Genomic DNA, 13,601 nt, shown 5'->3' with positions numbered 1-13,601 from the left:
TATGACCTTCCCTCAAACTTACCAATAAAAAAAGAAATACCACTATGTGACAAATGACACAGTGCCCTTATGTGTTATTGACTTTTATACGCAAAGGAAAACTTTAAACACTGAAAATATTTTAAATACTCTGCAGTGTCGCAAAGAAAGGATTAAAAGCCTGTTCAAAGCACTTCTTCATTTCTTCTAGCTTCCTACCTATATGCTACTCAAAGTTGATACATATTTTTAATCACATAATTTACTACCTATTTATATCGTCATCTTATGTCCTAACAATGAGCATTAAATTATGTTTAATTCTCTGTGAAAGAGAAGTAGATATTTTGTCAACTCGAATAGTAATGCTATTTATTATCCAGAAGCACATCTTTCCTATGCATGAGCTAGTTTGAGGTTAGGGACATCTTTAAAGAATACACAAGTATATTTTTGAAGGTGATAATATTTTTTACCTAGAAGTTGTCATTTCCACAGTACAAATGAATATGCAATCCTTTTCCAATGTAAACATGAAATAAGCACATCCTTCAGAAGCAAAAACTCCATTATATGTCTCTGAATATCAATCAGGTCTTTTGATCCTTTCTTTTTTTTTTTTTTTTTTTTTTAATTATTTATTTATTTATTTATTTATGGCTGTGTTTGGTCCTCGTTTCTATGCGAGAGCTCTCTCCAGCCGCGGCAAGTGGGAGCCACTCTTCATCGCGGTGCGCGGGCCTCCCACTACCGCAGCTTCCCTTGTGGCGGAGCACAGGCTCCAGACGCGCAGGCTCAGCAATTGTGTCTCACGGGCCTAATTGCTCCGCGGCACGTGGGATCCTCCCAGACCAGGGCTCGAACCCGTATCCCCTGCACCGGCAGGCAGACTCCCAACCACTGCGCCACCAGGGAAGCCCGATCCTTTCTAAAAGAAGTTAATGGGGAATAGAAAATATATCATTCTTAAAGAGATGACAATTATTTTTTTGGCTTGGCTCCTGTCTCAAATTCCACTCCTTAGCCATCTGTATTTCTTTATTTCAAAACAAGGTTGCAGTGGCTACAAATGAATCCAGCATTTCATTCTGGAGGTTAAACTCTCTACTCATCTATAGTCTTCTCATGCAATATAAACCTACTACTAGCAGAAGGACTTCTGAAAGTTGACAATAAATGACTAAACAAAACAACACTAATAGAAAAGTGGAACTTAGAAAAGATACTCTCCTGCCACTGCCCAGCTGAAAATGTAACAAATTAGATATAGTTCTCCCTATTACAAATATCAAAAGGTTTTATTTCTAGGTCAGAAAAAAATTTTTTAAAGAGACAGTGATACAGGATAGCAAAAAGGAAAACTGGGGGGAGGGGAGACACAAGATTAAAAACAACATAAGAAAAGTAATGTATTATGAATGCATAGATTTAACAGTAATCCTATACATGCGAAAACTACTTCATGTATTTTAGAAATGCAATTTGGTCTTCCATCCTCTTGAAGCTCACATCTGTTCAAACAACAAAGACCTGTGGAGAGAGGTGAGGTGGAAGAAGATGCCTGAAGTGGACTCGGTCCATTCAAGCGTATAATCAGAATGAATAATTTACAAGCATACTTTCATCTTCAGTGCCACTAAGAGCTGAATTCTAAGGAGCTTAGGGAGACTGTACCACATCTGCTAACCAAGTTGAATATGCAGAGGAGACCTAAGCAAAAATGATCCAACAAATCTGTTAATAAGACTGGGGAAGGGGATGGGGGACTAAAAAGAACTGGCAGAAAACCAGAGACTAATGCAGCAGTGGTCAGTGACTTACATCCTTAACTATATCTTATTCATTCCATTTTAGAAAGTCAGATAGCTGTATTAAGCTAACTGAATCAGAGAGCTATATTAGGCTAACATTAGCTATATACTCCCCATCAAAAGGAATACTTTATAAAATAACAAAAGAGGCAAAATGTGAAAGGAAAACAACCAAAGCACCTCTAGGTCTTTCCATTTTAATTCAAATAATCTAAAACATATATTCCACTAAGTAGACATATATATGGAAAAAATTCTCCAACAATTCATATATGTATTTTTCAAATCTATGCCTATTTCATGTACCTTTGAAAGGAAACATACCAAAACAAAAAGAAGTGGTTTAGTGTCTTACAAAAAATATACAGTCACCCAGTAACTTATAAAATATGATTTCTCAGCAATCAAAGGAAACTCTACGCTTGGCATCAAGACAACTCAATGCCAAAAAATCTTTATAAACTAAGATCTCATATCATCTGCTTCTCGCCCGGTTTTAAAGAAATGCTGTGTGCGTCACCTCAGACTATATCTTATGAAATTACAGTCAGCATTATAAAACAACAACAAACAGTATGCTTAGCCATCTAACCAGCAGGTAAAATTCTGCATCTAAAAATCAAGAGAAGTTAAAAATTAAAAAACAAAAATAAAAACAAAGGAGCAAACTAGGTGAATTTTAAAATAAATGGTACTTTGGCTTTAAGGAAGATTGAGAGAAAGGATTCATTTTTATTCCTACTCATTGATGTGCTCAGTAAATATGTAAGGTATGTGCCTATTTTAGATACTAAGTATAAAATGGTTAAAAAAAAGACAAAATCTCTGGTCTCAAGGGACTTATATCGTCTCAAAATTAATAAATCAATGAAAAACACAAGATATCAAAAAACTATATGCAAAAATAAATAAATAAAACAGGGTGATGTAATACAAAGTGACTGCATGGCTACATAAGATTGGGTATTCAGAAGGCCTCTTGAAGGACACAACTATAGAAGGATCTAACGAAACAAAAGGCAAGAGCTTAGGCCCTATTGTAACAGCAAGCTTGGGCTGATTTAGGGAGGGTAGGAGGGAGGGAGACGCAAGAGGGAAGAGATATGGGAACATATGTATATGTATAACTGATTCACTTTGTTATAAAGCAGAAACTAACACACCATTGTAAAGCAATTATACTCCAATAAAGACGTTAAAAAAAAAAAAAAAAGGCAATGTGACTGGAGCCTAGTAAAGAAGAGGGAAAATGGCAGAAGGTGAGGTCACAGACATAGGACCAGATTATTTAGGGCCTTGTAGGTCAGAGTAATAAATTTTTACATTATACCCTTGGACTGTAAGAAGCAGCCTCATGAAACTTACTGTCATGCTTTTTGTAAAATAGCTGTTGGGGATACTATCCACCACACCAAACAAAATACTCTTCACAAAGGTGCAAAGGAAGAATTTCTCTCAAATCTCATGTTCAGTAAGAGCTGATCTTTTTCTGAGTAACTGGTATAAATTTACCTTATGTGAATTCTGAAATTAATCATGCTCTCCTCTATCCTCTGAACTCCAGCAAAGTCAGGGTTGAATTTACAATTAGTTTCTGGCAACTGTATAAATCTTATGGCATCTATTTTTTTAATAAACTTTTTATTTTAGAATAGTTTTATATTTACAGAAAAGTTACAAAAGTAGTACAGAGGATTCCCATATACTCCCCCCGACCCCCCGGTTTCCTCTGTCATTAACATCTTACATGATGAGTATGGTATATTTTTCACAATTAATGAGCCAATAATGATACATTATTATTAACTAAAGTCCATATTTTACTCAGATTTCCTTAATTTTTACCTGATGTGCTTTTTCTTCCAGGATCTTTATGGTATCTATTCTACATATTAAATTTACTGGAGCTTTATATCACTATTTTATCTTTATTTTCCCCTTATTCTAACCTCTATAACTACTGTTATCTAATTATTTTATCTAATTCTATAAACCTTTCCCAAAACTTCTAGGAATTATGTGGAGTAATAAAAAATTAGTAGAAAGAGATTTCTTGAAAGACACAATTAGCTTTTGCCCAACAAATCAAATAGTTCAGAATTATTCAAAGTAGGTAATGCTTTATAAATCTCTTAAAAATACAGAGACTCAAGGAAATGTCCAATTAAAAATGTTACTCAAAGATATCGTTTGGATAAAAATATAAAGTCAATATAAAAAAAGTATTTTTATGTTTCAGTATTAGTCTGTCTAATCTCTCGAATTCTCTCTCCTTTTGTTGTCACATATAGCATTAGTAATCCTGATTGTTCTTACTGATCCATGCAACCTTAACATGGTCTCTGACTGTACAAGGGTGAAGCAAAATGATCTTTTAATGTCCCTTTCAATTAGACATGTCGATTTCTTAATTCTGTGACCTAGGCTGACTGTCAGATTCTCATATTTTTCTATCACAAGAGTGGAAAACATTAATGCTTCTAAACAAAAGATACTACATTTTAAAAAGAAGATGGCCAAATAAAGTTTTAAGTTTTACTTGAAAATAATTCAGAGTACAAACTAAAATAAATTTAGTATATAAATTATATGAAGTGTATAAATTTATATATATATATATATATATATATGAAAATCATATGTATCAAAAGTATCCTGAGGAAGGAGGAAGTTTCCCCAAAAACAGGTGTGAATATTTACCCAAGTAAATTTGACAGAATTTGACTACATCAAATGCGTACCACAGTTAGGAGTTCTGTTGTCATATCTATAATAAATTGTCTTGCCTCGAAACAATTCTGATTGTCAAGATGTGACTGATTCACTGATGCTGGGACTTTCAGTTTGCAGCTTAATTTAATCTGCCCCAAATACCCAAATACCAAATACCACATTGACAGTAGGAATTGTAAAAACACAATATAGTTTAAAGGTTTTTAGCATCTATTTCCAAAAATTCCTCAAAACATTATTCGATTAAAGACTGACTCTAAGGGTCCTAAGTGTGTCTGCTCCTCCACATAAAAAAATATATATCCACAATTTTAGTCACTTTAATACCCTTATTCTACTGTCACATATGCCCTATAATTCTTTCTGCAGAAAAAGATAAAATAAACAGTAAAATTCTTAATTATCTATGCCATTATTTAAAAATCAATGCATTATGTTAGTTTTAACATAGAATTTTAAGTCACCTTCTCAGTCATATTTCTAAATGTAAATGCCTACCAAAAATAACAAAGATTACACAGAAGAGTAGGTAATGATATATATCAAAGGAGATTAGATATAAACTGATAAGGAATGCCTGTTAGCATTTTAAATATATCACTTCAGAATATGAGCATTTCCTAGTTATAACCATAAGACATTTATTTTAAATAAAAGTAGAGACCCTTTATTTTTCATGAATCAATGTATGAATGATTCATGAAATTCACTCTCAAAGGATGAATGAAGCAAAATAACCAAGCAAAATAACCAAGAATCTGAATGTTTATTTATTTGAATAATAAAAGCAACTTTACGTAAATGCTCCTTGATATCTTAATACACTGAAATTATTTTGTTTGGTTGGCTTACTTTTAAATGGGAAAAAAAGCCACCTTATATATGAAGAATAAAGGCACTATCTTGAAATTAGAAGAAAATAATCCACTAGTGTAAAAAATAGTAGTCAACTTCTTATCAATAAAAACTTTCATATACTGTGCTTTTTCATCTAATATACTTTTATCAAATAAACCACTTCACTCTTTAAGAATCCATTTCAAGTTACCTTTCTTTCACTATAATCAGAAATCCATTCCATCTTAAATAAAAGTACTGTGAAACTACGAAGCTACTTATTTTACTATAACTAATCTTAAGTAATAATTCAACAAAAATGTTTTTTAATTCTAATAACATTGTTAAGTTATAACCATTTAATATATGTAAATAATCAGTACAGCTATTACTTATATTCAATTCAATGCAATAAACATTTAAAAAAAAAAATCCTATAAATGCTAATAGAATAATCAGACTATAGATGAACTTAAGAAGCCTATAAACCTACTGGCTAGCTATTGCCTAAAAACCTTAGCATTAACAATATTGGTCTAAAATTCTTTAAGATTATTTATGGCTGGGGACTTCCCTAGTGGCGCAGTGGTTAAGAATCCGCCTGCCAACGCAGGGGACACAGGTCCGAGCCCTGGTCCGGGAAAATGCCACATGCCACGGAGCAACTAAGCCCATGTGCGACAACTACTGAGCCTGCACTCTAGAGCCCGCAAGCCACAACTACTGAGCCCGTGTGCCACAACTACTGAAGCCTGTGCACCTAGAGCCGTGCTCTGCAACAGGAGAAGCCACCGCAATGAGAAGCCCGCGCACCGCTACGAAGAGTGGCCCCTGCTCGCCGCAACTAGAGAAAGCCCGCATGCAGCAACAAAAGACCCAACGCAGCCATAAATAAATAAATAAATAAAATTTTAAAAAGATTATTTATGGCAAGGGTTCTCAACTTTGGCTATTTATTAGAATCACCTAGAGAGACTATAAAACTATCAATGCCTGGGCTCCACTCCCCATATCCTATTTTAATTGGCCTGAGAAAGGTACTAAGTATCAGTATTTGTAAAACAAACATACAAACAAAACACAAGTAAATTGAGTTAATTGTGCAACAGATTTGAAAATCACCAATTTATGGTATACTCCAGTTTTAAGATTAAAAAAAAAACTTGCTTACTGGCACCAAAAGTCTTAAGTCTACTAAAACTTAAGGTATAGAAAAAGAGGAGAATGAAGAAAAGACAGAAAGACAATATTCAAAAAAATAATCAAGGCCAATCAAACATTTTTTTCCTTTAAAAATGTTAAAAGTTGGGACTTCCCTGGTGGTGCAGTGGTTGTGAGTCTGCCTGCTAATGCAGGGGACACGGGTCCGAGCCCTGGTCTGGGAAGATCCCACATGCCACAGAGCAGCTGGGCCCATGCGCCACAACTACTGAGCCCACGTGCCACAACTACGGAAGCCCACACGCCTAGAGCCCTGCTCCACGGCAGGAGAAGCCACCGCAATGAGAGGCCCGTGCACCGCAACGAGGAGTGGCCCCCGCTCGCCGCAACTAGAGAAAGCCCGTGCGCAACAACGAACACCCAACGCAGCAATAAATAAATAAATAAATAAATTTATTTTTTTAAAAGAAATTGTTAAAAGTTGAAAGTCCTATCTTGGACTTTGTGATAAATCTGCTGACGTTGCATTATTTTATAGATAACTGCTAAATAAAAATCTAGAAATACAAACCCAATAGCAAGAATAAAGGAATGACAGAAATGATTATCATTTAAATTTAACACAATATAAAAGAGAGTAAATTAATATAGTATCACAGTGCAAATGAGACACAAAATTATAGTCCCTTTAAATAACTTTTTCTAACCTCAATACTACACAGAATAATGTTTCCTTAATCTACTTTCCAATACCTTCAATTCCCCAGTGTCTCTAAAGAGAAAAATTCATTTTAAGAAGACAAAAAATAGGTGGGTTTAGTTTGTTTATCTGAGAATGGAAAGAATGAACAAGTGCAGAATATTTCCCTTATGAAAGCAGCACATATATCTGCATGATCAGCCTAGAGTACTCCCTTTATTAACAGGGTCCAAAGAAGTTAATGTCTCTGGGCAGTGAGATAAAGAAAAAGTTATTAACTATAAATATTTGTCATTTTAGCATACTTTGACAGAATTCAGTTTTTCTCCCATAACAGCTAAAAGTATATGAGAATTACTAGCAACATGATCCAGCATGGAGGGAAGAATAAAGATCATAACTTTCAACATATCTCAGAATATCTTTGTTACAAACCAGATGGTAAAACTTTAAAAAAAAATTAAGGATAAGTAGTCCAACTTTGAGAATAAAATTAAAAGAACCAATATTAAAGCAAGTTACACAGGGTGAGGAAATCAGCTTAACTTCCATGTAATTTCATTTTTCTTACATTCTTAAAATATTTTGAGGACGTACCCTTTAAGACACATAAAATAAGAGATAATAACCTAATAAAGAACTAAACATTTGTCTTAAGTGAGATATTAGAGAATTATATTAACTATATTAAATATAATATATTAAATATAATCCAAAATTTAGTGACATATTATAAAACTAATACCCAGGTGCCAATACCCTAGTAAAGATTTTGAGATGCTGAAGGAAGCACATTTTGAACTCAGAACAGTTAGAGGTGAAAGATATACACTTCTGTGTCATTAAAGACAATGAGATTTTTAATTACAGATCTGTAGTTTTAATAAACAACTTCATATTCATCTCTCCTGAAAATATGTGATGCAAAATTTTAAAAGACTATCCAGCCTCAGAAGGAACACTCCCTCAAGAAATAGTTGTTGAATTAGCTAATTATTTACTGACACAAGAACTACAACTTTAACTTGCAACTCTCCAAACCTATCAAAGGTTAAACCCATAAAGAATGAGCTGGTGAGTAGAAGCTGAGGTAACAGAAAAGAAAGGATCAATAAAGATAATTGGAAAGATAACCACTACCCTTAGGTCAGTCAATTTATGACTGCCAAACTGTGCACAGGCATACATATACATGCTTATAAACACACACACACACACACACAAATATGTTTCGTTGTTTTACTAGTCCCAGTCTAAAGACATGACATAAATAGAAAGAAAAAGCTGTGTTGCCCAGACTAATTATGAACTAAGGATTCACTGAATGATGGATGGATGGATGAATAGACAATAGAGACAAATATAAAAATACATTGTTTGGGGGAGGGAGCATGACACAGATAAGAACGTTAACTCTAAACCAATATCTGTGATTCACAATGCTAAGGTGATTTGAGGACATTATAAGAGGTCCACCATAAAGTAAATGTGAGCTAAACAAAAAAAAAAGTTTCACTGAAACATAAAGTAATCATAATATATATTACAAAAAATAAAAAAGATTTATATAGTAGGGCAGGTTATATTAGTTTTATACTGTTCAGTTTAAAATATCTTTTCTTAAAAAGTTTTATGTGGCTAAATGTAGAGATTAATGCATCTTACCTTCCACAGAAGGTGCCTGGTCCTGAGCTGAGTACAGCATATCCTTAAAAGCCTATTAGAAAGAAAGAAAAGACATACATGGACTCATGAGTAATCTTTACATTAAAAGCATTTTGAGCTAAACAATTACTTCTTTTTCAATATCCAGACAATGACTACATATGGTTCCCTAAATTGAGAATTTAGTGAAATACTTTAATAAGCTAAAACCCAAATACTATACTTTCCTATCAACCCAGTATTGTCCCATCTTTAAGATGAGGGCTAATGTGTATACTTTAAAAATTACGAGGCATTTGGAAAAGAATGAAAAATCACCTGAGAGATCATAAGATCTCTTGACTAAAAAAAAAAAAAAATAGTGATAGAAACTGAGAACAGTCCTAGAGGAATACAATGCAACACTGCATAAGAAGATATAAAACGCTGGATACAAATTTTTTTAAATTGTGGTATCATATACCTGAACATAAAATTCACTATCTTAATCAGTTTTAAGTGTACAGTTCATAGTGTTAAGTAAAGTTACACTGTTGTGTAGACAATCTCCAGAATTCTTTTCACCTTGGATACAAATACTTTTCAGTGGAGGTCTGGAAAGTCCTCCGTTAAAAGAGTTCAGGACTATAAAGATAGTAGAGGTTTTATTGTTTTTTTCCAAACCATTAACTTAACTAACAATCATATTTAGGTAATTTAGATGGTTGCAGTTTGGTCTCTTGATAAGTGGTTTTGGGACAGGAATGAAAAGTATTTCTTCATACCTACCAAAATGGTAGAATCAATTAAGTGGATAAGCTCCAGAGCAGAAGAGCTGGTCATAAGCTTAGGTGACTTTACCTATCCCATAGCTTCAAATACCATCTAACCAACCATTGGTGATTCCCAAATTGGCCTCCAGCATTCCTCAGCCTCGGTACAACTGACATTTGGGGCCAGATAATTCTTTGTTGTGGGGGGCTGTTCTGTGCATATTAGGATTTTTGGCACTATCCCTGGTATCTAGAGATTCACTAGATACCAGCAGCAACCAACCAAAAATGTCTCCAGACACTACCAAATGCCCCTAGAGGACAAAAATCACCCCTCCCCAGAACCACCGGCCTAGAGTCATTCAAGCATATAAAAACCAAAAAAGAAGAAATAAACCTACAAGGTAACCCACTCTGTATTCAAGTCTAGTAAATTATATTCTTCCCAAATGAATTTACCATTTACTTTAAATTAGTGACCAACCTGTCAGTTCCATGACTAACCCTAACCAGTCTGATAATATACAAAAGCCCTAAGTGAATAAGACAAAGATCTAGAATTTCTTTTAAGAAAATATGTATATACGCTCACTATTTTCTTTACAATTTCAGATGTCTCAGGAACCACTAACGTCCAGTCTAAAAAAAGAAATTAGCTCAGATCTTATCAAACATCAGAAAGTTTTTATTTCAGTTCACAGACTGGAATTTTATATTAAAGTCCTATACAAGTGCAGAGTAGGGGGCTTCCCTGGTGGCACAGTGGTTAAGAATCCGCCTGCCAATGCAGGGGACACAGGTTCAATCCCTGGTCCAGAAAGATCCCACATGCCACGGAGCAACTGGGCCCGTGTGCCACAACTACTGAGCCTGCGCTCTGAGAAGCCCGCGCACCGCAACGAAGAGTAGCCCCCGCTCTCCGGAACTAGAGAAAGCCCATGGGCAGCAATGAAGACCCAACACAGCCAATACATACATACATACATACATACATACATACATACATACATACATACATACATAAATTAAAAAAAAACAAGTGCCGAGTAGTAGTTATGTTATGGTTCTTCCACAGAATATTTTAAGAGGGTAAATGGATAGATTGCTTAGAGCAGAGTAAATCTCTAGAAATAGAAAAATATAAGAAGAAAGGAACAAAAAAATCCAGCCAGAGAATACTTAAGGAAATAAAGCTATCATGGAAGCAGGTAATATCAGAGACTCAAACAACTGAATGAAGTTTTTCTACTTCTGAAGTATGATAGGCATGTGTACCAAAATCAAATGAAGTTATCAGTAACCAAATAAACCACCAATGACTAGCAGAGTAGCTTGTATGCAGTAGGAGCTCAATAAATAGTTCTTGAATTCAAAAGGGTTTCTCAGCACACTGAAAAAAGCAAACTGAGTACAATCTCTGGCACATAATAAAAATGAATTAAATTTGCAAAAGGAAAGCTTATCAAATTAAGGTTTAAAAAGATAATTTAAATTTTATAAAGAGAAATATTACGATAGTCTTCATTTTGATTATAAAACTAAATCATAATTTCATTTAAGTCAAGATAACTCTCGGTAAAATCAGGGACAACTCTTTTTTTGCTTCTTACTACTTCAGTTTTCCTCTGAATAAGAGACCCTCTATGTTTTTGATAGTAATAGACTCTAGAGAGCTCTATAAGAACTCTATAGGATACCTACCATTCCCTGTCTGTGACTAGAGAATAGCCCCCAACTGGGAACCAGTGGGGGAAAATCCTACAAAGTATTGTCTATATTAATACCTATGGATTGTTTGTAATATGAGTCACCTGGGTTGGGAGCAGTACCTCCAAATGCACAAAACAACAAATTCAAAGTTTCCTCAATTCATGCTGTTTTACTTCAAGAAAATCCAATACTCTACATAAAACTCTGAATTTGTATAATAAATAAAATCAGTATGTATTCATGTGCATTACAAAAGATTTCTTTGATCACTGCCAAGGGCCCAGGGTTCAATCCCCGGTCAGGGAACTAAGATCCCACAAGCCACATGGCACAGCCAAAAAAAGCAAAAAACAAAAAACAAACAAACAAACAAAGATTCAAAGCAATTCTTACATCAGCATCTCTACTGTAATCTCTGAGTTACAAAAATTAAGTTATTTTTGTTATAATGTTATTGAAATATATATAAACTAGGACAAAACTCTTAGTGTTTATAACAATGCATATGACAGTAAAATCTTACAAATTAAATCCAAATACAACCATAAAACCAGTATTATTCAATCAACATTAACATGACAGAAAACAAGATGTTTGCTGAAACAAAATCTCAATTGGTAACACGAATACAATGCCAATTTACCTGTTCTGAGTTTGGAATGCCCAGATAACTCTGCCTCAGATGGGATCTACTGTAAGGCAGTACAGTCAGTGGCTAGAAGCTATGGAGTCAGACAACATGTATGAAAACCAACTCTACCACTTATTAGCTGTGTAACCTTAGGAAAATTAACTTCTCTATACTTCAGTACCTTCATCTGTAAAACAGGAATAGTAATTACACATACCTCACAGGTCTACTGTATGAATTAAAAACTTAAAACACAAATCCTTATATTAATTGATTCATTATTATACATGAAGAGTACTTTGAACAGTGCCTAGAACATAGAAGATGCTCAAAGAATGTTAGCTAATAGAATGTGAACTACCAAAAAACTTAAGTCATGCAGTGGGCTGTAGCATCATTTGGTGGTCTACTAGACATGAATACATCATTTATGCATTAGGTATGCCTCAGTTCTTAACTAACTCCTCACAAAGTAGTACAATACTACCTGGAGCCAACATGACCGAACAAACATAAATAGAGGCACTGCAATCTCCTGGTATTACCAGTTTAAAAGATGGTCAACTAGATGATTTAGAATATGCTATTATATTTTCTGATGATAGCTGACATGAGCACACACAGTTTTTAATTCTTGTAAGAAACCTATAGATTCCCAAGAAAATATAGGCAGTCCCAATCTGCGTACGCATTAAATAACAAAGACTCCTAATTTTATTACTTAAACTTTCTACAACGTATCTAGTGTATAAAATAGGGTATAGTTCAAACTTAACATGTATGTTCAATAATACCACCAGTAAAAATTTCTTATGCTGTTAATTTTTAATAACCCACAGTAGATCATCTCTAATCTCCTTTCCAAACACATGGGTTTCACAGACCATTTCACAGAACAAGGATCAGAAGCTAGAAAGATTCCTACTTCCTATCAACTCACTATTAGCCGCACATATAACATACTATAAATATTACCATCTCCATCAACAAAATATCTAATCTATGTTGTTCTCATCTGCTTCAATATTCATTCAAAGTCAGCATATTACAATCTAATTATTGGATTAATGAACAATAATATAAACACAGGCATTTGAAGAGGAAGGACAAGGAATATTTATTATAAACCTTTAAAGGAATCATAATCCCTGTTAACAGTGTTTAATAATTCGATAAGATTTACATCAGACTTTTTTTTATTCTGAAGGTTTTTCCAAATGGTACTATTATAATTTTGATATATACTTAAAAATATGTACACTATGCCTGATCTACATACCCCAGAAACAGGGACAACTGTTTGGGACAATTCTCCAATTATCTCTTTTCTTCTTCTTTTTGTATTCCCTTTTTAATTTTTTCATCAGAAATATTGAGTAGTCTGTGAATAATGTGCAAGTGAGTTATATCTGACCTGGTTTCTTTGTCTCGTCATCTAGAAATCAGTCATGTCTTCCTGATACTAAAGTGCTAAGAACAGTTCTGTAAATCAAATTATAAACCTCAAAAGAGGGCACTGAGCATTCTCATGTGTCCTGTACAAAGAATGACCATCTAATTAATCTTCATTTCTATCCCCAAATAAACTAACCTAGCTCTGTTTTTGATGATAGAAATGATCT

At 34.0% G+C, this 13,601-nt stretch overlaps 1 protein-coding gene across 1 annotated transcript in view; it reads right to left on the bottom strand.

Annotated features, from left to right (window-relative positions):
- XPR1 (xenotropic and polytropic retrovirus receptor 1) overlaps nt 1-13,601 on the bottom strand; it is a 196,161-nt gene that overhangs the window by 160,929 nt on the left and 21,631 nt on the right. Inside the window, exon 2 of the mRNA XM_068541354.1 lies at nt 8,887-8,938. Coding sequence (XP_068397455.1) covers nt 8,887-8,938 — 52 coding nt within the window. The remainder of the gene's footprint in view (nt 1-8,886; nt 8,939-13,601) is intronic.

The sequence above is a fragment of the Eschrichtius robustus genome, chromosome 3 (genome assembly GCF_028021215.1).
Source record: "Eschrichtius robustus isolate mEscRob2 chromosome 3, mEscRob2.pri, whole genome shotgun sequence".
Taxonomy (NCBI): Eukaryota; Metazoa; Chordata; class Mammalia; order Artiodactyla; family Eschrichtiidae; genus Eschrichtius; species Eschrichtius robustus.
This window is presented reverse-complemented; position numbering and strand designations above follow the sequence as displayed.